Source organism: Phaethon aethereus, assembly GCF_964289735.1.
Source record: "Phaethon aethereus genome assembly, chromosome: 12".
In the NCBI taxonomy this organism is placed as follows: Eukaryota; Metazoa; Chordata; class Aves; order Phaethontiformes; family Phaethontidae; genus Phaethon; species Phaethon aethereus.
Window position 1 is genome coordinate 23,040,121 of NC_138588.1, and position 26,354 is coordinate 23,066,474.

The window sequence follows — 26,354 nt, forward strand, 5'->3', positions numbered from 1 at the left end:
CACATCCTTAAGCACCACACCTACATGTCTTTTAAATCCCTCCAGGGATGGTGACTCCATCACTTCCCTGGGCAGCCTCTTCCAATGTCTGACCACCCTTTCAGTGAAGAAATTTTTCCTAATACCCAATCTAAACCTCCCCTGGCACAACTTGAGGCTGTTTCATCCTGTCCTATTGCTGGTTACATGGGAGAAGAGACCAACACCCACCTCGCTACAAACCCCTTTCAGGTAGTTGTCGAGTGCGATACAGTCTCCCCTCAGCCTCCTTTTCTCCAGACTGAACACCCCCAGTTCCCTCAGTTGCTCCTCATCAGACTTGTTCTCCAGACCCCTCACCAGCTCTGTTGCCCTTCTCTGGACACGCTCCAGCAACTCAATGTCCTTCTTGTAGTGAGGGGCCCAAAACTGAACACAGGATTCGAGGCGTGGCCTCACCAGGGCCGAATACAGGAGCATGATCACTGCCCTGCTCCTGCTGCCCATACAATTCCTGATATGAGCCAGGATGTCATCGGCCTTCTTGGCCACCTGGGCATGCTATTGGCTCATGTCCAGTCGGCTGTCAACCAACATCCCCAGGTCCTTTTCTGCCAGGCAGCTCTCCAGCCACTCTTCCCCAAGTCTGTAGCACTGCTTGGGGTTGTTGTGACCCAAGTGCAGGACCCAGCACTGAGCCTTGTTGAACATCATGCGGTTGGCCTCAACCCATCGATCCAGCCTGTCCAGATCCCTCTGCAGAGCCTTCCTGCCCTCGAGCAGATCAACACTCCCACCCAAGTTGGAGTCATCTGCAAACTTACTGAGGGAGCACTCAATCCCCGGGGAACACCACTGGTGACCAGCTGCCAACTGGATTTAACTTCATTCACTACAATTCTTTGGGCCCAGCCATCCAGCCAGTTTTTTATCCAGTGAAGAATGTGCCCATCCAAGCCATAAGCAGCCCATTTCTCCAGGAGAATGCTGTGGGAACGGTGTCAAAGGCTTTACTAAGTCCAAGTAGACAACATCCACAGCCTTTCCCGCATCCACTAGGCGGGTCACCTGGTCATAGAAGGAGATCAGGTTGGCCAAGCAGGACTTGCCTTTCATGAACTCATGCTGACTGGGCCTGATCACCTGGTCGTCCTGTATGTGCTGCACAAGATGGCACTCCAGATGATCTGCTCCACATGAGCTCCATCACTTACAAGCCTCTCAGAGTTGACACACACACTGGAAATATGCTTTTCAATTAATTCCAACAAGGTTCTCCCGTGGCACGAGGCTCAAAGTTGGTGCTTAAAATTGGGCTGAGGGCCAGATCACCAGTTATGTGAGTTGCCCAGGCTCCGCTAAGTTCAGCCGAGCCATGTGGATTGTTGACAGAAGCTGAGGATATCCAAGAAGTTTTCACCCTCGGTGACCTATTGAACAGTCTTTTACTGCTAGATGAATCTCACTCAGAGCTTTCCAGAGCCCTCCTGCTCTGCCCAATGTCTAATAACACTCTGCTTTTATTCTGATTCTTCTGAATGAGTTGTTATAAACCAAGGTCTGTGTTTTAGCATTGAGCATCATGCTGTGAGAGACTTGGCTGGGCTGCCACTGCTACCTCTGGCTTTCCCTATAAAAGTAATGGGTTTAGTAATAGCCCACAATGCAAATCAATTCAAACACTTCTCAAGCTCCAGAAAGCAGCTGCTCCGCCTCAAATCTGAGTTCCACAGCTAGTTTTATCCTATACATTTGTATAAAAACAAACACTAAAACACGCTGTACAATAAATGCCGACGGACTGAACCTGCCAACAGGATGCTCGTGTGTAGGTCTGCTCACACAGACATTTAAAATAGCCACAGCAATTCAATCTGGGGAAGGAAAGCAGATGTTGGTGGGCACCCTGTGGCACCCCTGAGCCAGACTAGGGTCTGGCTGCCCAGAGCACTGTGCTGCCCAGCATCATTACCTCTGTATTGGCCTTGAATATTCAAAACAAGACTTTGAAGGCCAGGCTCCAACGCTAATTTACCTGGCGCACACAGAACAGTGTTTGATGTTAAGCTAATTAATTGCTTTCCTGTATCTGGGTTGTACTTTGCATGCACAGAGAACTGAGCCCTGGTAAGTCATGTCGTGCTCCTTCCCAGCTCTCCCTTGGCTCACACCTAAGCCAAAGTAGGATGTTGAGCAGAGCTCAGTACGAGTCTGTGCACTGCAGTACGACTGATACACCACCATGGTTTTTGCCTTTAGTTAACAAAAATAAGAACAGCATTGCTTATCAATACTTAACTCTGTCTGTGGCTTGCAGCTTGCATGTCACATGGAGATAAAAGAGGAAAAAAAGGAGAAGAAAGGTAATCCCCTCCTCTGGCTAGGATCTCTGAAAGGTAGAGGACCAGCAGATTTCAGGCAAGCAAGGAACAGAAGTTCTCTCATCTCCCGTCAGCCCAGACCTGCAGGTGTGACTGAGCTCTGAGGAAGGAGTATTGGGGAAAAAGATGGGAACAGCCAATCTGAAGTTGTTCTGCTTGGAACTGGGTGGACTTTGGATGCAAATGTATCTGGGGAATTAGCATGACTTGAGTGAACAACGATCCCTTTCCAGGTTTGCTGCTCCTCACACTGGGAAAGAGCCATGTGACACAATGGCTCATACAGGAATGGGGCTAATTGTGAGAATCTAGGTACTCTCCCTGGCGTCAGGATTCCCACTTTCTAGACAAAACTTCACTCTGTGAAGGCCACAGGAAGGGCTTTAACTTCATAGTCTGCTCTTCTAGCTCCAAGGTGGACTTTTGTTTAACTGCAGAATAGGTGTCAGGCTTAGCTAGAAGCACATCTTTAATAACACTCTCCTTAAAGCTGTTATCAGAAGGTGGAATTCAATGACAGACACATCAACCCATCTTCTAAGCTGGCCACCTACAATTTTAACACCTGTAAAACCTTCCAGCTGGAAAAGAATTAACTCAGTAGATCCAGCATGGTCACTTGGGAAAGCAACAAGGTCCTCTTCTGGAAGGAAGCCAAGAAGCAAAGCAGGAACACGAGCCACCTGAGCATTGTGCAGCCTCCTTGATGAGAAGATTTATGCACATTTTAACCCACAGCCACAAGCTCTCAAGCCCCACAGATTTATAACGGCAACTCCAGTTGTCTGCCACCTTGAGGAACAACGTAATGGGTGCACATCATCCAAATACTTTCTGCCAGAGGAGCTCAGAACCATCATATTTAACAAGGTATGTCCAACTGCACTCAAATGGTCCCATCAGGGCTTTACCTGGAAAGTTCTCACAGAGAACTTCAACCGGAGTGTTTCTCTTTGTGTCTCCAATCTTCTGATACCTCTCTTTTAAGGTGTCAGCCTGTAGCGCACAAAGACAAAACAGTTGTGGAGAAAGAGTTCAACCATGTGATAAACGACATGCTGTGTGGAAAGAAAAACAAGGTATTTAATACCGATGCTGGGTGGTATCAGAAGATGTTACTTGTACCTGAACTGCATCCTAAACTAAACCTGTAGGAATACTGTCTTACCCTGTTATAATTCCCACTACACATTTTATGTGTTGTCGGCAAAGAATATCCAGGGACACATTCAAAACATCTCCAGTACTTGAAAGGGAGGACACTTGATAGTGTCTTACAGGTCTGATTTCTTACCAGCCCAGTCCTGAGGACCGTACAGGGAAGCTTTCATGGGACAAGAAAACAAAGCTGCATTATCCTATCATTGCACATCAGTATCCCGTCCTAGGGCCAGAGCCACTGTCAACCAAGATGCCTTCATAAATAACTATAAAAGCAGATAAATTGCAATGCCAATTTGGGTTTTACTGTGTATAATAGAATGCCACCACATAGATAACTAGTTTACATCAGTCACACTTCATCCAAATCCCATGCTACTCCCATACTGCCTCTCCTTTAACCCCCAAAGTGTCTATTACTTCGACAGTACTGATTAAACAGCTGGTCATCAAGAAAAATGAAACAATTTTCAGTTAGATTTCCCACCTAAATCCCTCTTGAAGCAGAGAACTTTGCTCCAGTCGGTTCCCTAAGAACGGGTTTTATTGGCATATTTTGAAATGGAGGCAATTAGACCTGCCAACAGCATAATTAGCATCGTTAAGATGTTCTCTCATAGCACTGACAGTATAGACTAGAAGTGTAAGCTGAGGAGAGCTAGAAGACTGAAGATGCCATATTCTTGATCAAGCTAAAGAGTCTATGTTCTGGAGCTAAAACAATGCGAGACTTCAAGAACAGCCAACTAATTCTTATGAAGTTCAGCACTGAACTGAAGAAATTTTGTAGAATCTTGTCTAAACCTGGAATTATTTTAGAGTAATTTACAGGATTAATTTAAAGCAGATGAGTTCAACTAAGCCAGGAACAAAGTATGTAATAGAATAACACACACTTACAGAGATGTGAACTTAAAAGTCGGAGAGATTCTGATTTCTTTCATAATCACTTTAATGCTTGAAAAACCCTTTCTTTGCTTTTATGAGTTGTTGCCAACATTTCTGGCACATGTCTGATCCAGCTAAGCTGAGACTAACTCTGTATAGATGGTGACGAAGCAGCTTAACACATGGTCTATCACACAAGACACTGCCACTGACCATGGCAACACTCTGCTGAGCAACTTGCAAGCCTGAAAGCTAGTCACAGGTCTAAAAGGAGTTACCGTCTTCATTAATAAATCTTCTCCTAACCTGATCAAATTCTATCCCTTCACTCACTGCAATTCCGAAGTTGAACACAGCAGCTTAATCATCAGGAAAATGATGGAGAAGTGAAGATACAACTACCAACAGCTTCAGAGCCAGCAAATGACTTACTACTAGTTAATTCAGCTGACAGATGTTAGCTGCAGTTGCTGTAACTCAATTGCTTGCAGCCCTCCACATTGTACATGACATTTCATAAACTGCTAAGCACTGAGTGTCCAGTGTCTCTGGAGGGAAGCCAAGTTCAATACTTCTGCCAAAAAAACAGTTTTTCAAGCTGAAGTCCATCTGCACGTCTAAAACCATCGAACTGCTCCTGTTATAAACATGTTTCACAGATGCAGCTGCGGGACTGTGTGCCATAACTGTTATTTCATAAACAACCACTCTGTTCCAGTCACACTCCAGCTCAGGGCAGCTTCACGGTACAGCAGAGCGGCTCCAACAGCTCAACGGCTCTCTCATTGCTGACCCTGTCCCAGCTGCTCACCAGCCTCTGCTGAACCTTCTCTCCAGACTTGTACCAATTCAGCTAAGCTAATTGGTAACTTGAAGTGACCGGTAACGTATTTCTATCTTAAAATCTTTCCTGTAGGTAGCGCTAACGCCTTGTCATTAAATTCCAAGGACACAAAGGAGAGGACAGTGTTTGTGGCTGGATTTTGCAAATGTTTCCCCCATCAGATTCTCATTTGGGCAGAGACCAGACAAAGTTTCAAAGGGCAAAACCTAAAGCTCAAACCTACCTTCAATCCTTGCCAGGGCAGACTGCCTCGGAGGAAATACATAAACATGTGGCCGAGAGCTTCTAAATCGTCTCGACGACTTTGCTCTAGAACAGAAGAGATGACAAATTATTGCTGCAGCTGCAGAAATGGATCTGAGATCTGATCAGCAGCCACATCTACTTCCAAGATAAATTTATCGCAGGGAAGTTCACTTGCTGTCTGTAGCTCAGCCTTTGTGCAAAAATGCCTAGAACCCATTACCAAAAAGCATAAAATACGTAAAGAAAAGATCAGCTAGAAGGCATGAGAGAACACAGGAGCTGTAAGACATACTGCCCAGCCTTAGGTAGAATGCGTAAGAGGTGGAAGTATTAATCGCAGAGGAATAAAGCAGTTCCCCAGTTCTTCTCCAGACTGCCAGTGCCGATGGTGCAACTGCGATCTGGTGCTGGATTATATTATTTCCTCTGAACTACACAGGAACAGGCAGGGAACGCTTGCAACCAGCTGCGGGGAACTACCGTGTTGCACAGTGCCAACCTTTTCCCAATTGCTTCTGCAGCTCTTCTGATCAGAGCTCCTTCTAGCACTGCTTTTCCTTGTGAAACACTTACTGCTGTTGCCATGCAGATGTTATCATTATAACTGAGGAGGGAAAAAAGGGGCCTCAAGCCAAAAGAAAAAGCATCTTTAGAATAATCTACCAAAATGTATCAAAAAATCCCAAGGGAGGATACAAGACAGAACAACAAATCTGAAGCGCAACAGCACGGGACTGCTGCTGTGCTGGGCTGCATCATGCAGACTTGGGTTCATCGAGCTTACAGACCAATTTGATGCAACCTCCTCTCCTCCAAATCTCCACCTGCAGGCAGGTAAGGTGCTCCAAAGCCGCAATCCAGAGCAGATCTAGTCATGCAGCCCACACGCCACAACAAACTGCGCGTGAGCTGTCCCTGATGCTGCATCATCTGCAAGAGGAGAAAAAGGCAGTGCTTTGCCCAGCATGACTCTCCTTCAAAAGCAGCAGCAAATTTAACCCTCAAAAGATGCTGGGGGTGAGAATACTCAGAAGGAAATTAAGATGACAGTTTCTGCAGGTTACCCTGATACAGCTGTAAAAAAGAAAAAAAAAAAAGGAGGATGTCCTGAGTAATTCAGTGCAACGATGCAGACGAACTTCTTGGGAAGACGATTGAGCGCACTTGCCTTTCAGAAAAATCGCAATCAGACTCTTTCGCTTTGCTTGGTCCTGAAATGTGAAGGGACTGACGCCTCCTGGGCTGGCCTCACCAGCAAAGCTTAACCCCCTGAAACCCTTCTAGGCAGAGACAGGCCCCTGCACAGCTGGTAGCCAACTTTTCCCTCTTCAAATATACCCACCCAGAACCACCTCTTCCCCCACAGGAGCTGTGGCATGAGCTGCAAAACCTGCAGGGAAAAGGGTCCTAGAGAAGGCACGTGGTGTACTTCAACCGCAAGCTGAAGTACACCACTTCTTTCCACATCCACCCACAGAGTGCGTCCCTGGAACCAGCAGTTCCCGAGCCCGCTCCCACTGCAGCTTCTCATTCCTCCATCCCTTCCTGACTCTTCACCAGGTTTTCCAAAATTAGAAGTTGGGCTCATCCCTCCTTACTCCCCAAAGAGAGTGAGCTCTCCAAGAGCCACAAAAGCCAGCAATGCCTTGGTCTCATAGCTGGGAGGCTACTCAAAGAATATTCCATTATCTTACTGCTCTTATGAGTTTAAGTGAATATAAACATTTAATAAGGTGTTTTGCCTTTCAGCCACAGAAATGTAATCTTCTGGTATGAAAGACGGCAGTGAGGAGAGGAGATGAAAGCCAGGTTTAAAATTAGTTAAATCATTAATTTTCTCCAACCAATTATTAGGTCAGGGAACATCCAACTCTAACACCTGAAACTGGAAGGTACCGGTACAGAGCTGTGCTATAAAAATCTATTTGGTCATCATTTAGTGCAGCAATTACTACCTGCCTACTTGCCTTTTATCAGTGCAGGGTTGCTACCAGTTATTTAGTTCCTAATAAGAACTATAATTTTGAGGCATCCAAAATTTCAGCTGTCTCAATTCCTCAAAAGGGAGGGGTGGGGAAAGCCTCACAACTGGAAACAGGTTTACAGATAGCTCAAAGGGCCCAAGATAGCCATAAGCCAAGCTACCATTGCAGGTCTACAGGACTCGGCACAGCAAGCGCCCACCAACCACACTGACCTTTGCCCAGATGAGTGTTGATGGACATGTATCTCGCTGTTCCAGTTAAGCTCTTGTGTTCCCTGTAAGGTATGTGTTTTTTGGTTTCCGGGTCAATGTACTCCTTCGCCAATCCAAAGTCTATGATGTGAATGACATGCTCTTTCTTATTGCCTTGCCGGCCAATAAGGAAGTTTTCTGGCTTGACATCTCGGTAGATGAGGTTCTTTGAGTGCACGTACTCCATTCGAGATATCTGCAAAACGATGAGGCAAAAGTTATTTGCGAGCAGACCAGCTATCATGCCCTCCCAGCTAGCAAGGCAGCAAGGTTTTGTTAGCCCATCACCGAGCCTCAGCTCAGTGCTATCTCAGATTTCAGCTACTTTACAAGGAATGCAACAACAGACGGAGCGAAGCAAATCAGCAGTTACGATTGGAGCTGGGTCGCGTCCTCCAATGCAGAGTTGGAAGAGGAATTTGCCATCCCCTCCTTTCTCTGGCTACCGTACTGTGCTCCCTGACTTTATTCCTACAGAAATTGCAAAGGCTGTTTCTGAAATGTTACCACCAGGACACAGATCTTGGAAGGATGCCATGGGGAATTGCAGCAGCCTTTTTGTATTGATTCTAAACATACTAAACCAGTTACCAAGAGCTCTTCCCTTGCCCACAGCCTTCCCTTGTTGCTCTGTGTCTTACCACCTTCCTCCCTCGACCCATATGTTGTCTTAGACATGCCAGATTCTTCATGGAGGGGGATTTTTGGGCAGGCAGAAGCCTTACGATCCTCAACACTGACTAAAAATAATAATAAATCTCATCAGTTGTCAACTAGGAATAGCTGGAATATTTTTCAGCTTTTGACTAACTTTGTTCTGGCAGTGTGACTGAGAAGGGAAGGTAAAAGGGCAGGAACCCCACTGCCAAAGTGATGGAGGGCCATTTCCCCTCTAACAACGCACCTTATTCAGATGATCATCATTAATATTGCTTTTGAAACTAAAGATATTGCAGGTGAAGATTGACTAGTTCGCCAAGAAGTTCTCCTTTGAGCTCCTAACATAAGAGATGGTTCCAATTGGAAATAACTCACAATTTAATTTATTACCTTTTAATTTCCTTTTTCGGTTTTAAATGAAAACATGTGAACTCCCATTTGTGGCTGTCCTGCTCTGCAGCTGCTCTGCATGCTGTAGGGCATGGTGGCTTTTTTAAGCAAGATGCTTCTTTGGAAAGGCCATTTGAATCTACTCGTCTGCATGCAGGTTTGCAATGCTGCAAAACCATTGCAAAGCTCTTGCAAACTCCAAATTTTGCACTAACGAGAGTCAGTCCGCAGAGGTCACTGCCGCACCATTGCGGTGGACCTCACAGCGTGATGCTATCACATTTGGGGAACAACTAAGGTCAGAGTCACCGGCTGGTCCCCCCCCAGGGAGCTCCCTGCCGGGAGTCGCTAGTTCCTGAGCACTGGGTCGATACTGGCAGGACAGCTCCGCACCTCCCGCACGGGGCAGGCTGGAGCTCTGGATCACCAAGCCAGCTTTTCTGCCAGCCGAGCCCCTGCCCAGGCAGCAGTAACCCCACGTCAGTCCTTCCAACCACCCTGTTTGCCTCGACCACAAGCACCGTTGGACTGACAGACCCCAACTGCTCTTTGGTTTCTTGCTCTGAATCCAGACGCATTCTCAGCTGGCAAACCCAGATCTCTCTCTTTACGGATCTTGGATTTACACCTAGCTGAAAGCTCCACATGTGTGTGATCCCTCCATCCCGCTCCCAGAGGTTTGTCAGATACCTTATTTTTAAGGAACACCTGCTGCATTTCCACCACTCAGAAAGAAGTAACAGGCAGGAGGGGGCAGCACTCCTTATAAAATAAAAAATGCTGTACAGGGAGCGCAGTAGACAAGAAAAAATTGACTGCAGGTGAATCGGTCTTTATAAAATAGGACTTGCTCAAAGGCTCTTCAAAGAAGGTAACAGCATGCGTTGCCGTTCCCCTCCCCTCTAAGTAGTGATTTATTTCAATGTGCTGAGAAAATGGGTTTCACAGCTAACAGCCATTATTTCTAATCAATTACAGGATGATGCAGAACAGAGCAGATGCTCTGCACTTCAGCCATTCTTCACGCTTTGAATCACCTACAGGACACAGCAGCAGGTTGGAAGACAAAAAGGTACGTCAGGAGGCAATTCAAATTAAGATGCAACCCTTAAAACTGGAACAAAGCGTTTCCTCGCCTCTCCATACATAACAAGCTCTCAAACAGAGCCTGACTGGCTCATTTGATATGTCCCCGCTACCAGAGAAGCTCAATTGTTGAAACGGCTAACAGCAATTACATAACCTGAAAAAGCATGGGGATTTTTTTGTTGTTGTTGTTCCTTAAAAGCTCACAGCAAGTTGCATTGGCCAGGACAACTTGGGACAGTTGAGATGTCAGATGAACCGATACACTCCAACAGCACTTAGAGATACTTATTTACCTGCCTTTTTTGCTTCCACCACACACATGCACTTGCTGCTGGGTCTTTCATATTCCTTTTTCTTTACTTCCACCTGCCTGGATGCTTCATGATGTGCTGCTGGAGAGCTGCGCACAGCCAACGACAGCTGAAAGACGCTCTCCAAGTCAGAAAGATGTCTCCCGGAGTAGCCTCCATGCTTTATTCACCCTGACAAGACACTCACCCTGCTTGTGGGTGCTAGTGATGGGGAGCTGGTGACTGTCTGAGCTGCATTGCCCTTCCAGGCATGCTGCCCGAGAAGAAACAAGCAGTACCAGTGCAGCACGACCTCAAACCCATTGCACGGCTGAAGAGGAGAAGTGGAGCTTCCACTCCAGAAATGTGCTGGATGCAGAGACACAGTGCCCACTCCTTTGTGTTTGAACTACAAGCTCTAATGTCTGTGCATTAATTCTTCTGTGGACAGAGAAACCACTGCAAGGAGCTGGGACTAACTGTTGAAATTGCTTTTACACTGGAAAAACGGTGACTGTGAAGCACCTTCTCTATTATTTTAACAGTAATAAGAACAGACTGTGGCATTTTATCATGGGGCACAGGAATGCTAGGGGTGGATGGGAGACTCTACTTGCGAATTAAAGCAGGATTTCCATGGCCACAGCTGGCCGAGTCCACCTTCAGAGCCACAAATCTCCATTTCAGATGTTGGAGAAACCCCTAGGAGGGGAGAGCATCCGCTGGCACACAGCAGGACCCCTGCTCTATGGCTGAGAAATGAGAGGGTGTTTGAGAGATTTAACCAGATGCCAAAGAAACCCATGCTTTTATTTTCCTTTCTCCTGCCAAGGAAGCAAGTGTAATAAACCCTCTTCTCCCAAAAAGGTAACTCTTAAGGATCTGATCTCGATAGAGATTCCATCTCTAGATCCTCCTGATAAATTTGAGCCCTTCCTCCACACATCACCTGCTTTAATATAGATCAGGTCAGCAGAGGTGAAAAATTCCTCCTGTTTAAAGGCTGTTTTGATGTCTCTTATGCAAGATGATTTTGATGGTCACCAGTCAAAAAACTTCTCACCGTGACTTGGTCCAGATTGCAGCCAGCAGTATTTGCACAGTGCCTGGCACAATGGACCTTGTCTCTGGCAGCAAGCACTTAAAGCAAGGGTGAAAACAACATTTACTGCTGACAAAACTGAGTTGTCAATGAGCATTCCACATGTTGGGCCTGGACAAGAGTGAAAAATTGAAGCCAGAATAAAGAAAACATCCTCCCCTAGCACAAACACAAAGTCAGCTCCGCAAAGCCCGAAGATGACTTTCAATTTATGGGTTATAAGGACTGACGTCAGTGAACATGTTTTTAATTTCCGTGCTTTGCTTCATTCAGGAACATCAACCACTATGCAGTGGATCTATTCAGCTGCGTGTGGAGGATGGAGGAAGCAGTTCCAGTTTGATGCTCTTAGCAGAGCAACATGCAGCATCGGAGACGCACAAGTTACAGCAGTAACAGAACTGGAAAACTTCTGCTGGGGAAGGAAGGCAGAGGAGTCCTTCCATGCAGGTTTTCATCGAGAGGTATGAAACAGTGCATTAGACAAAGACCGTTTCTGATTCGACTCAAGCTGGGTTTGATAAGCTGCTGCCACAGCTCTGTACACAACGCACGCTTACCAGAAGAACACGCAAGCCTAGTGACAAACCTGAGGGCTGCGTGGCTCATCCCCCTGTCGAGGCAGACCTTCCTACTGTGTCATCTCACCTGAAAAGATTCCAAAACAGGCTCTCCTTCTTGAAGACTTGTTATTGTCCAGTCTCTATCTCCCTCAGCCAGGAGAATCTTCTTGATGTAAAACCACGTTTAAATTCTCCCATAATCACAAAGCGATGCTCCTTAACACAACAACAATGCATTTGTTTCTCCTAGAGGGCTCCTCTTTCTTCTAACATCTGTGGAGTTAAAGGATCCACCCCAGTCCTGAGATGCTACTACCTGTCAAGCTAAGTAAGACCAGCCAAGCACGTATGCTTATTAAAAAAACATCTCGCAGGGATGCCTCTGGTTAAAAATTGACCACCAGACACAAAAAAGGAGATCAAGTGTCACCATAGCACATCCAAAGTTCCTGCCTAGTTTTAGCATGCAGCACACATGTAGATGTGTCGGAGATGTGCTGCAGCAGTGGTCAGGTTTAAGGAGGGAGAGGGGAACGAGAGAGCTAAATGGGACCTTGAAAGCGCATATGGCTGCTGTCGGGCTGAGCCTGCAGCCGGCAACAGCAAGGAGCCGCACAAACAGCAGAGGGACAACTGGATGCTCCTAAAGACATGGGGATCATTATATGCAAGTGCTGAGAGAAAGATCTAGGGGACAAAAGGGTGGACACACTAGCTCAGGGCACCCCAGCTGCCAGTGTTGCTGCTCCAAGAAGTGCAAAGACAGGGATGTCAGACATTTCCTTCCTCCCCCTCCGGAGAAGATCAAACCCAAGGCAGGAGAGGCGACACAAAGGTGACTCTCAGCATTGGGGTCATCTCCTGGGAGCTCCATACTGCAGAGCGACTTCCCAGACAAGCAGTTACTGCTTTACCTTTGGGTGGTTTTCCTGGGCTTAAAAAAAAAAAAATTTGATGACATTTTGGTGAGAAGTGAACCAGAGTAGCAGTTTTCTGCAATGTGCTGAGTTTTCCCTCACTCCCTACATCTCTGCTGTCTGGATGGTACTTGGCCATTCACATTTTTGGAAGTCTCCCTGGATATTAGGCTTCATTAACAGGCATGTCAAGCATCTGAGGAGAGAAACACTACTCGTGCAATGCAATGCACTTCTGGCAGTGAAGTCTTATGTCTCCTCACGCCTGCGGTTACAATTACAGCAGCTTAAGCAGGCTTGGCTGGTCAAAAGCAAGTGCAAAACATAATTTATGGAGGTGAACCCACTGAATTTGACAGTCCAACTTTCCTTCTATGATGAATCTCTCACACTGGAGCGTGACACAGTGCAATGATTTAGTGTAGAAACTAAGATAAATCCAAGACAATTTCCCCCCAAAACCTTGTGGCTGGAGCAAAGGGTTTTCATTCCAGTAGAGCAGTAAGTGCCAGCTCCTTCAGAAAACATGTCTCTGAGGGCCAGGTGAGCCCTTCTCCCAGGAAACCTCCCAGGGAAGGAGATGGGACACAACTGAAGATGCTAAATCTGGCTCCTTAAATGCATACTCTGCAAGCTTCTAACTCATGTAATCTCCCTGAGAAGACTGGAAACGTCCTAAAACATCTCCCCATGGAAAAAGGAGCAGCACTGCTTGCTCCTTTTGGAAAAGATCAACTCCTCCATTTGCAACTGCTTTTGGTGTCCCCCTGCATCACCCTAAGCATTTGTTTTTCAAACTGGTACCAGTGTCTAGATGAGTTGGCAGGCTCATGGAGGTCACAAGATCGGCAGATGATGCCAGTGAAGACTGCCCAAGTGCAGAGCTAGTCTGCAACCCTCAGGCTTGGCAAAAGGCAGACGGACACTGCTGTAACAATCTTGATTTCCCCAGCAGTCAGATGGGAATAAATTTACATCTTTACATTTTACATCTTTACAACCAAAAGGTCATACAAGCTATATCCAAGGCTTTGTCATCTGTTGCTACTTGATTTAATCAAAACCAATACTATAAATCGGTTTTCCACTGATGAAGGAACACTCAAAGCCAACATAACTAGACCACTCAGCCATAGGAAGACAACTTCATGAACCCAATACCAGGCAGGTGCTGTTCAAAGTTCTGCATCTGTGACCTCAATTTTCCATCTGGGATGCTGGTGTGGTAAACTTCAGTTTAGAAAGGATCATGTACCTCGCTCCCTTACCATCTTCTCTTCCCTTCAAGATTTCTATCCACAGATCCATTAATGTGAATTTACAGTCCCACCTCTGCTGTGCCACTTGGGTATCTGCAGACCACAGGTTGAAAACCAGAAGGCCAAACTAAAATGATAACTGATTGGCCCTACCGACTTGTGGAAGTTCACTAACTGCGTTTAGTACATTCAGTTTTCCGCTTTTAACACAAATACAAATCCAAGCTACCACTTTCAACTTGGTTTCCTTTCCTCTTTAGGCAAATTAGGGGTTCTGTGATGCTGCCCATAGATCTATTATTTTCCAGCTGTTAGTCTTTTAAACCCATTGGCCAATTTTGACCAAGGCAGAGACCTCTAATGCTGGTATTTTGGCTAAGGAGAGCTCAGCTCCCATCTCTCTGAGAGGTTTCAGTCTATGAGCAGCCTGGTAGCACCAAACCAGTAAAACGGGTAGGAGTGTGGGAGGGTGCTGTGCTCTGTGTCCTGGGGAGCGGGTAAGAAATGAGATGTTCTGGGGGATGTCCAAACAGAGGGAGGGAGCTGGGGTAGATACCGGGGCAGGGGTGTGTAGGGGACACAGGACGCAAGCCCATAGGAATCCAGCTTCACTGGTTCTGCTACGCAAGGAGCAAGTTTGCTCATAAGCATAATTTGACCTTCCCTTCATAAGCAAGAGTTTTTCTCAAACCTGAGAAGCTTTCTTTTCTAAGAAAGATGGAGAGAGACTTTTTACCAAGGCCTGTAGGGACAGGACAAGGGGCAAAGTTTTTAAACTGAAAGAAGGTAGGTAAGGAAGAGATTCTTCACGATGAGGTTGGTGAGACACTGGAAGAGGTTGCCCAGAGAAGTTATGGATGTCCCATGACTGGAAGTGTTACAAGGTCAGGTTGGACAGGGCTTTGAGCAACCTGATGTAGTGAAAGATGTCCCTGCCCACGGGAAGGTCCCTTCCAACCCAAACTATTCTGTGATTCTACAATGGAAGGAGATTCTCTCTCCAACCAATAGATAGCCCTGAACCTTGCACTGTACCAACCCCATCCTCCAGCTAGCCCAGGACTGACATAAACACAAGTCGGCATCACGGAGGCTGCCGGGCAGAGCCCTGCACACTGCTACTCACCAGCTGGATGGCTATCATTAATACCGTCTTCAAAGTGAATGTCCTATCACAGAGGTCAAATAAATCTTCCAAGCTAGGACCAAGCAGCTCTAGTACCATGGCGTTGTACTTTCCACACGGTCCGAAGTAATACACCTGGGGAAGCCCTTCAGCTGGAAGAATACGAAAAGAATTGAAATCAGTCAACGGGACAACATTAATACCCTTCCTCCTGTGCGTAAATCTTTCACTGGGCACAGTATTTTTACCTCTCGAGTGTCCTTTCTGTTTGATCTTGCTCAGCAAGCAAATAAGTTTCAGCACGCACTGTGAATGAACCAAAGGCCAAATCAGTGCAGGCTTTGCTCAGCTACACCCTTGAATAGACAAATGGATTTCAAAGCAATAATATGACCACATGAAAGCATCTAGCTTTGGCAGCTTCAATGCTTGGACTTATGGAACAAGACACGGAGCTCCCTACATTGCACTAAACATCAGGCAGAGTACAACCCCAAATGTGGACTGGCACTCGTCTGAGCAGTTAGGAAGATGCAGAAAATGAGGCATGTCCAAAAAAGGCTGCTTTTTCAACCAAGGTAATACATAGCATTTTTCAGCACAACTTTACACAAAGTTTACTCTTATTACACTCACAAGAAAGGAAAAAAAAAAGTTTTCCTTTAAAAAAAGAGCAAAGAGATAAATTTTGACCCAGCACCATATAAAAATAAGCAATCATAGTCATTAAGCGTATGTGCAAAACATTTTGCTTTAAGTCGCACACAAAACTCTCGACACCCAACTGGTAGGAGCCAGAGCCTACCCTTCCCACCTAACAGCTCAGCAACAGATTTCTCAGCAAGAGTACGCAATATTTATACTCAGCTGACAGTGGCTTTTTGCGTGGATTAGCTTTCTGAAAGGCAGCAGAAGGGAAAAAAACAGTCTCGGTGTCTGAACACTCACTGAGCTGCACAGCGCTCCTTGAATTACCTTTTAGTCAAAAGGAAAAATCAGACCAGCCCCTACAGGGAGAAATTCAGTGCAGGGCTAACTGCAAATTTTTCTTATCAACATCTAGCACAGGAGCTCGGTGTCCCAGCATCAGTATCAAGCTGCGTAACACTTTTTGCAAAAATATATATTTCCAGTCTCCATCTCATAAGCAGTTCCAAAACACAATGGAAGGGGTTTTGTTTTGAAATACAGGGGTTTGTCCTAGGTCAAAACAACACCTTTGCTTGAAAATACAAAGATACCATGTCCTGTTATTCAGTGTAAAGACTCGGGATGGGGAGCACTACTATTTTTTCACAAAGTTGCATAGAGGTCTGCAAACTGCATAGCATGGGACCTGAAAGCATAGTGATTATTAATTTTACAGCATGCTTTAAGTAAACGCATACACACACTATATTTATATAAGAGATCAATATTAAAAACAGCAAAAAACTTTACTAATTATCAGACACCAGAATTAAACTGCATGTGTAACTGCACAGTTTTGTATCTGCTCCGTGGCGTGCTCAGGCAGCCTAGCTCAGCACAGGTCAAGGCAGCAGAACAGGAAAACACTAAGGCTGGAGTGTGTCAGCGACGTAACAACTTTAACGTCCTATTGCAGATTTAGGACAGCCTCATTAATCTGCCCAACGGCACTCATCAACTTGCCAACAATACGATAAATGCAGCACTGAGATTACTAAAGCTTAAATATTACAGAGCTTATGCTCCCGTGTATTACTCAAAAAGAACAAAATGCAGCTTGGCAAAGATTACCGTAGGATGGTTTTAATCTTGTTAACTCACATGCTTGGGGAATCATATTAGGTATCCGTCATCAGGACGCATTAATGAGAAATTACAGAGTATTGCAGGAATTCCCAGTCTAACTGGAGTTTTACGTCCTATATAAAACATTTATCTAACCTGGTCTTGGGAGGCTACTGCTCTTAACAGAGCTTCATGTTTTAAGGAAGCATTAACAGTAATTAAATCCTCTAAGAAAACAGGATGGTTTGATGCAGAAAGCAATTCAGAAAGCCGAACAATGACGGGATGTGACCCAGGCAGCTCCAAAACATTTTTCAAATATCCCCAAACCAACATGAATGATAATTTAATGCCATCAGCTTAGTGCTGCAGGCTTGAATAATTGCAATAGCTCTGGAAGTAACTCATGGTAAGCCACTGAGTTTTCAGTAAAATCTGATGAGGATTTACCTACATTACGTCTAATACCAAGATCATAATCTCTACTTTTTAAAGAAAAATAGAGAATAATAGAAGAGAATAACAGAATATTCTATGGAAAGTTTAAAACTGAGACCATTATAAATTCAAGATATATATACTGTAAGTGCTTCTACCACAATTTCTACATCAGGATAACAGTCTTGAAAAGTCCAAATCAGGAAGGAAACCACTTGGATTAGGAGTGTGCTAATTAAGGTATATGGGAGAATAAAATTGCAGAAAGGCTCTTGAGGGAGGTGAAGAATCCCATTCCCAGAGCACGGGGGAAAGGAGTAAATTTACAGCCTTACTTGGTAAAGAGAGAACATTGCAATTAAAATTAAATTCCTACTGGATGTAAGAACCAGGAAGATAAATCACAGCAAGACTCAAAAGACGGGGATTTCATGTAGGAAAGGAAGTAACATAACTGTTCAGCACTCTTTGGGGTCCTAACCCCTTCAGTTAGCTTTACCCACTCAAAGCCTTACAAGCCAAGAGTACACCATAAGCTTGGAGTACCATTCTCAGCTTTAAACCTCAGGAAGGCTCTACTTCAGGTGGGAGCTCCTGCAAGGTGAAGCTGTAGCAAAGAACATTTAAAAAAGCATTCTAAGTGCCAGCCTACAGAAGACATTATTAGTTTCAGGCATATTTTTAGGGTTCAATTTTTCTGAGGGTTTGTAGCAACAGTGCTGCCAGCTCTGCAGTCAAAAGCTTACCTCTTAGCTTTGCTAGAATAACAATGCTGTAACATATATCTCATTTTCAGACCCAGGCTGCATCACCCACACATCCTAAACCCAAAGGAGCATCGCTGACAAGCCCTTCAGAGCCTCCCAGCCCAAGCCAGGGCTCCTCAGCTCCACACTGGTTACCGAAATAAAAGTTATGAGGGACACAGGGTAATGCACCCTCAGCTCACTCAAACACAAGCCAACATTTAGCATCATTTTAGCATGGGGCGAAGCTCGAAAGAGAAGTGGTAAGTTTGATGCAAATATTAAGCCTTGATGCCTGCAGGCTCCAAGCAGGCAGATGAGGCTAGATGACTTCAGGGTACTTCTCTGCAAACTTGAGATAACAGGCATCTCTGGACCCATTCTTCTTATGAACAGTAAAAAGGGGCAGCCTAAGAAAATGTGCATAAAATTTTATTTAATCACAGGCCATCTGCATAATTCAGGACATAGCTTGGCTCTATTTTGGCAACAAGTAATGTGTTCTGGTCCCACCAAGTCCACTGCTATGGTGAACCACAGGAACTCCACAAATATCACCAGTAGATCTCTAAATACTTAAGAAGGACACTGCCAACAAATGAGATTGATTGAGGAAAAATTATCTTTTGTCTGGGCACTTGAGGTTTTTAATGGCGAGCAATTGTGTCGGCAGAGGACTGAAAAGGTCAAACAAACCCACAGTGCTGTGAAAGTCTGTCCTAGAGGAGCAGTTCTGGTTTCAAAGAGTGCAGAATGAAAAGCCACGGGCAGAGCAGAGATCTCCTCTTGAGGATTCAAAGGTACAACTCAACACTTGAAATACAAATCATGATCAGTTTAATGCAATTAATGTACAAAATAACAGTTTCTCCATGGCATTAAACACGACCAAAGTATTAAGGCAAGAAAATTCAGGCATGACATGTGCAGGTTCTCCTTTGGAGAAAAAGCAACTTATTACAGTGGAGGCTGCTGCAAGCAGAAATCATCTGAATTTGCTTAACGGCTTCAGTCTTGCTGCTGAGTGATTTGGCTTGACTGTATGTAAAAGGCCCCGCGCCACCCTTGCTCTCATGGAAAGTTTATCACCCCAATAAACACAGACCGATCACTGCACTAGAATCCACAGGCAAATTCTGCTATTTCAGCAGTGCTGTGTCTTGGAAAAAATTCAAGCTGAGCACAGCGAAAACCTAGCATAGCGTTTCAGAGATTAAAGCATCATGGTTGGAACGAGAGCAAATACAGACATCAAAGCTGAAAACTCAGACTTTGCTTCCACCGCGCTCCTGTGCGGCGACAGGACTCTGGCCTCGTGTTTCCCAAGATGCTAAAACTAACTGCTCCTGCAGGCTGCCACCAAAAGGGACTGTCCCATCCTCACTCCACCCTCACCCATCCCACCGCCTCCCTACGCGCACGTGGCCAAGGAATAAATTGGATCAACCCTGAAAAAAGCTTGGCCTTTGCTTGAGCTTGAACGCAAGAACAGGAACAGTAACAAACAGCGGGACCACTGCTCTTAGAGAGCGCTTCATCTGAGCTGGATTAACATCACGGAACTACACCTTTCAGCAAATTTCCATCTCAAGATCAAGCATCCTGTCCGATTCAAGTAGTGCTGTCTTGCTGCCACATGCTTTACAGCATGACTAATGGTCCTAGTAACTTGTCAGACATCCGGCATACTCCAACAAGCCACGTTAGTCCAGGCATCAGACGTACAAGTCATATAGACAGTCCAAAGTCATTTCCAGGACCGGTTATGAAATGGCGACTAGCAGAGAGATGCCAATCAAAGGTTATGCCCAAGGGAAATCTGATTTTGCAGCATGTGCCCCACGTGGAAGGCACGGAAAGCGGAAACCATCTGCTGTGGCAGAGAATATGTACTGATGTGCTGTATACAAGCATCACGAGAGGCTATGAATAAACCTCGTGCAACAGCGAGAAACCCAAAATACACTGAAGAAGAGACGAGGTAGCAAGTGCAGGAAGCTACACGTGGCATCTACATCAGTGGAGGCACAAAAGCCAAATCCCCACACAATCAAATCGCCAGGAGAGAACCACGGCTTGTGAAAAGTGAAGAATACTGGTAGCTTCTGAATCACCAATTTTTTTTTTTGCTCCCATGGGAAATTGGTTTCCACTGCCCTTAGATGTGGTGTGGCCAAATAAAGAGAAGCTGACATCTTCAATTTCAAGAATTATAGAAGAATTTCATAACCTCTCTTCATGCTTCAGACTTCAAAGCTGAGCTCTGTTGCAGAGACACTCCTGAGGAACCCCTAATTAGACACCCAAAGACAGAGGGAAGGGGGAGCAATCCAACGTCAAACGAAAGGCTGATGCTCGATGCAAAAAACACACTCTACATGAGCAGCAAGAACTATTCTTCATAGAAATGGAGGCAGATGCGACAGCAGCATTAGCGCACAAAAAGGTTCTGCGTGGTTTTAAAGCAGCACAGATGAATGGGACATAGATTGTCACAAAATTCTCATTCAGAGCAGAAAGTTTATTTTTACAAATCACAGAACACAAAATTACACGATAAACAGCATAAATAGCAACTGTGCGAGAGCTGAACATCTATAGCTAAAATTAAACATGTTCCAAACAAATTAAACAAATTGCTTTAGAGTAGTCAACCCATTTAAGCTGATTACACTAATGAGGATCTACCCTTCTCTTAATTTTCAAATCAGAATAAAATCCTGGCTGAAACAGAATCTTTGCTATCAGCATCAGCTGGGCCAAGATCTCATCTTTTAACCTCTTAAAACACGCCCCATGATAGTGGGTTTAAATCTACCCAAATACGTTGGTTAACAGGTTACATCTATGAGCTAGAATTACAAAGTCTCGTTCTGACCTTCAGGTTTCTGAATAATCCGCTTCAAAAATAGAAAGACGGGAGAAAAGTTAAGATAGGCTTGTTACTTGGAATTAAGTTAGCCTAAGGGTCTTTCAAATACTTGATTGCATACGTTTCAGAGATGTCTTATTTCAAAGCAGGACTGCAAAAGCTTTTCAGTTCAGCCCTTCAACTGTAACTGGAGGAGTTTGGGGAAGGACAGAGATTTTTGGTGATTGGGAATATTTTCCCTTAATTTGTTATAAGAAAACACCCAGCAGTTGAGATGCAAAGGAAAATGAGCAGAAAATGAAATTTCTGACTCTAGCACCAACTCACTTGCAGCTGCGTTGCAGGTAGAAAAGGGGGTGATGGCACAGGGTCTGCCACAGTCTTGGCAATCGCTCTTTAAAGAAGAGACTTTACAAACCTTGAACTGGCATCAGATCAGGGAAACAATCTAAAAATAGCAAGCTGATCCAACACAAACACATCAACGTACAGAAGTGAGGCTAGAGCACCGCTGTGACTCGGCAGTGACCGCAGTCAGAAGATGGGTAGGCATGGCGGCAGCTCCCTTCGCACCGCTCTGATGGAGAGCAACCTGCTTGGGAATCGTGTTTTCAGCCCACCTTATGACTGTGAAGCTCCTCGATAATTTCCTTGTTCTTCTGAGCTTTGATACTCTGGTTTCAGAGCACATGATTGACCTTTAGTTCTCTCTCACTCATCTGAACAGGGTGAAGAGCAACTGGACCTGTCCAGAGCATCTGGCAGCATCCCACTGTCTCCTGCCTGCTCCCCCACGATGCTGCCTGGGAGGCAGCTGGGTCACCGTTGGCTTTTGCTCCCCTGGGAGAAGGGGCACTCAGCAGAGCATCACTTAACAAGAACCAAGTCCCAGCTGCTCCGCTCCCTTGCCCAAAGCCCAGCAAGGAAAAGCAGCACACAGACAGTGCTGCCGCAGTAGCCACCTCCTCAAACCTCGACTGGCCGTTGTGCTGGCTTCCTCTGCGCCCAGACCCATTTATTCTAGATAACTCTTCCATAACTGCTCACCCTATTCCAGATGGCATCTCAGCAGCCCTTTTACAGCGTCATTATGAGCTCCTCTTCTTCATGCTCCCCCTGAACATCCTCCTGCTCTGTTTGCTCCAACTGCTGCCAGACACTCGGCTCTCTGCTGCCAGCTTTTCACATCATCTTTTTCCTGCTTTGGTTGGGTAATGAATCATCTCTCTTCTAGCAAATGCTAAATGCTCCAGCATCGCTGCCCAGCAGGAGTAGCTGTGGCAGGACTTTCTGCTTAAGCCTGTCAGAGGGCGGGAAGGGAGCAGAGCCGCTGCTGAGAGGGAGGAGAGGCAAAGCAAGGCGCTTCCCCCGCCCTTGGACGTGTTAGAGGCATAGCTATAACACTCTCTGAACCCACAAGGTACTTGGAAATAAAGCAAGGAAGAACATCACAGGTTGGATCAATACCTGCTCCCCTGACAACCGCAGAATGAGCAGAGCTTTTAATGGGAAGAGATGACACTCAGCACACAACAGTACAACAGTTGTGTACAAACCATGAGTAGATGGTACTCATCTCCAATGAGTTTGCAAGTAAAGTGTGGCTTCCACGCAGACTCGAAGACTCCAGCTTCACTCCAGAAACCCAACATATTTTGTGCATCTTCTCAGGATATGCAGGGTGTATTGAGTCCCTGCTGTGTTTTGAGTAGCTTGTTAGTATTTGAATCTACGAAAAAAAAGGTAGGGGAAAAGGAACAGGAAAAAAACGAGACATGGGAAGGACAGAAGGAAGAACATATTTGTTCTTGCTGCTGGTAAAAATCCAAATGATTTGATTTTTACTTCAGTTGCATAAAAACAATTTTCACGATCGCTATGTTATTAAAATGGGGTGGCATTTCATTTTCCTTGAGTTGTACAACCTGGTTTCCTGATATCACAGCTAGACTCTATTAAACAACTCTTCACATACACAAAGAAAGAAGCAGTTTCAGAGAAGGTACCAACAGGACATTCACATTTGTATTCATAAAAATCAAAAAAGATTAGGAGGAGAAGTAGCCCTAGCTGGAAAGGTTAAGTTGCCGAGGACTTTCAAAATCTGGGAAATTTACCCAGAAACACCCCAGAAAAACAGGCAGTTTTTTTAGCTGTAGCAAGTAAACTACAGTCAAGTGAAATTGTTTCAATTCTTGACAAAGACAAAAGAATAAAGCACAACACAATAAATTGCTTTTTTGGCAAGTTTCAGGAGACTGAATTCACATTTCTAGGGCTCAAGGGAAATGACTGCACTCAAATCTCCATGTAACTGCTGGATTTTATATCCATATACCCTTTGCAATGATCTCTTGTTCCAGTGACGATTGCAGCTGGCACATAAAACAGCACCTTAAGAGAAGGATCAAAACACTATATAATTTTAAATGAGTTATTTTAAACCACCCCAAAAAGTTCTAGCTTAAGTTCTAGTTTAATTATCTACCTTTTCATACACACCTGCAATACAGGGACAAGGGTGGAAGAAAATATCAAAAGGTTTTGTTTCGCATAATTATTCCTGCTTTGCTTTCTGGGTTTCTTTGTGCGCTCAGCAGAGCCTGTGTTTTTGCTGAAAAGTGCAAGAAACTGGGGTGCTGCAGTTTTTTAACTTCTTGAGGGTTAAGTAAGGGGTTACAGCAGCCTACTGAAGGCAACAGGGTTTGCCCAAAAAAGCTCTCGTGTAATTAAAATACAGCCACGTCATGAACCAGCTCCCCAGGCTGTTTTTCTATCTCCAAGCTCAGCTTCATGGTTTGAAGGCTCCACGCTGTTCAACCAGCCAGGCGCTATCGGCAGCCCTCACAGCTCCCGCATGGTGGATCTAGCAAGACAGACGTGACCCGCTCCTGCTACGCTGCGGGTCACTGTGCCGGGTGAGTTTTGCCGGTCGGTGCAAAGCCAGATCATACCTGTGACGGCCAACTCGGCTCTGCTGGTTAATACCAAAGAGAAACGGTTTCCCGTTCAGTTTTCCTTGGCTGTGCAATGCTTGCACTGGGTCAGCTCTACCTGCTAAAAGGGAATTCAGTAGCAGGTTTTTGGCTGCTTCATTTTAACCAGGTAACAGAGAAGTTGAGATGATTACAGGTATGCTCTGTGATTGCATTTTTTTTCCTTTGGAACGAGTTTTGCACGTTAATTACATTACAGGTATTATCTGCAAGATCATTAGAAAAACGAACAACAGAGCTTCTCAGTTGCAAGATAGTGCTCAGCAGTACACAAATTTAACTCCAGAAGCAGCGCCAAGGAAGAGGCTACTTCTTGGCAGATGAAAAATGCTAAGAAAGCAGCAATAATAAAAGCTGAATTGCTCCTCTGCTATCCAGAAAAACATTTTGATTTGATCACACCAAGTCCCAGGTGGTCCCTGCCCTTCATCGGCTCATCTCCATTGGAGACTGTCAGCTGGAGACAGAGCTCTTACCGGCTCCCTGCTTCCTCCCCATCCACACAGCAAAAACCTATAGCGCAAGTTAAGCGATACTTTAAGCTTACAGCGTGCTGGCCAGCTGCAAAATAGGGTGAAACTGCCATGATGATAATGCAGAGGGCAATTTGACAGCTTGAATTACAGCTCAGCTGCAACCCACGTCTCTATGCAGTGACCAGGAGTCATTCTAGCCCGGGCGGCGCAGCAACATAAGGCAAAACTGGCACGTACAGGCAGTATTTGTCACTGATTCAACAGCATTTGGGTCTTGGATGACAGATCAGACTGGTCCAATTTGGATAAAGCAGACAACGGTATCAGAGAAGCAGCCTCTGCTTTGGGTGCTCAGAAGTAAGATGATGCTCGGCCACGTGCAGGCAGCTGAAGCTGGCCAGCTTCCGCACACCAGACCACAGTGGGACAATCCGGGTGGCATTTCTGGCAGCACAACCCTACGTGCCATGCCCCAGCTGTGCTGAGACCTGCTTGCCAAGCCGTGGGTGCAGCTCGGCCCCACGACACTCATGCTGGTCCTACTGGGAGGGCGGCTTGATAGCAGGAATGCTTTGTGCTGCCATCAAAGCTGCTTTAGCATCAGTGCAGGACCCAACAGGAGGACTGATTAAAAAGCCACAAGATGGACGTTTGCTCCTGCAATAGCATCAAACCAGTAAATGATGGATGCTGAGAGTCAAACATGTAAACTCTGCATGAGAAGACAAAAGATTGGCATTCATCAGCCCCGTAAGTATTGTAGTTTTTGAAGGAAAAAGGGATTTTTCAGATTGGTAGGAAAGTGTTACCCACACAGTCCTTCCAGCCTGATGGAAAACCTCCCACTCCCTCTTATCTCAGGAGAACCTCCTGCAAAACAGAAGTTCAGAGGCACTAATTAAGATACTACACCCAGATATCATCTCTTTGTTTCACTTTAAGATAGCTGAGTACGAGCAGGTAGGAATGGAATTTTGAAGGAAAAACTGCCACTTTCAGACAGAAAAATTATTACAAAACTGCAAGTCTCAGAGCAGGGCAGAGCTTGCCAAAAAGTTATTCTGGCATAGCTGGATCCATTACAGATTCAGGGACGGAGTCTATGGCTTATCTTTTAGGGATGGGAGGAGGTTTCTGAATAGCAGGCAGGGCACAGCTCAGAAATGCAAACTCCAAACCCGTTTAATAGCCAGTCTGGGAGGCGGGCAGCCCTACGTACCAGAACTTCACTTGCGTCAAACCTCCCTGGCACAGCTCAAGCGTTTCTCTCTTTAAGGTGAAAGGCACCTTAAAAACCTTCAGCATACATAGGATGCTTCTGGTGCTTAGGATGCACAAACATGTGAAAGGGATCTCACTAAATCAGGCACCTACCTTCCAAAAGGGAATCAGTTTTGTTTGAATGGAGGCAGTACTCAACACCTGACACATCAGCCCTCCAGAAAATGAATCAACTTTTATAGCTCTAGACCTCAATTAGCTCCTAAGTGCAGCGTCCCGACAGCTTGAAAAATTTTCATAGACGGGCTAGGAAAGGGGGATAAGCGGAACAGCAAAGCTAACCGGTTGCTACGTCTTAATTAATTATTGTGGTCCTAATTGCCAAACTGGGTTTTCCATTCAATGTAAATATAAATTCCAAAGTTTATCTTCAAACATTGAGTATTTTCATCTCCTCACTCAGATGGTGGAGGCACTTAAATTCCCAAGCACAACCTGGGCTGCTAGCAAGCATGAGATACTCCAGCCCAGGGTTTGCCAGAAAGCAGCAGAAGCAGCACAGAGACCTTCATGATTAAAGGGCCTGTCCCTCTGCTCAAGCCCAGCTGGATCCTTACAGCAGTTGGGCCAGCAGCACATCACAGAACCCGCCATCAGAAGAACGCAGTGAGGCATCTGGGATGACTCAGATGAGTCCGACTGCTACGGATTTATGACCA

The 26,354-nt window shown here is 45.4% G+C and overlaps 1 protein-coding gene across 3 annotated transcripts in view; it reads right to left on the bottom strand.

Moving 5' to 3' along the window:
- Positions 1–26,354, bottom strand: part of CSNK1G1 (casein kinase 1 gamma 1) — a gene marked incomplete at its 5' end in the record, with an annotated part of 63,505 nt that overhangs the window by 14,933 nt on the left and 22,218 nt on the right. For all 3 annotated transcript variants that reach the window (XM_082004995.1, XM_082004994.1, XM_082004993.1), the window contains 4 exons: positions 3,272–3,356; positions 5,477–5,562; positions 7,697–7,931; positions 15,132–15,283. In XM_082004995.1, the coding sequence (XP_081861121.1) occupies positions 3,272–3,356; positions 5,477–5,562; positions 7,697–7,931; positions 15,132–15,283 (558 nt within the window). The remainder of the gene's footprint in view (positions 1–3,271; positions 3,357–5,476; positions 5,563–7,696; positions 7,932–15,131; positions 15,284–26,354) is intronic.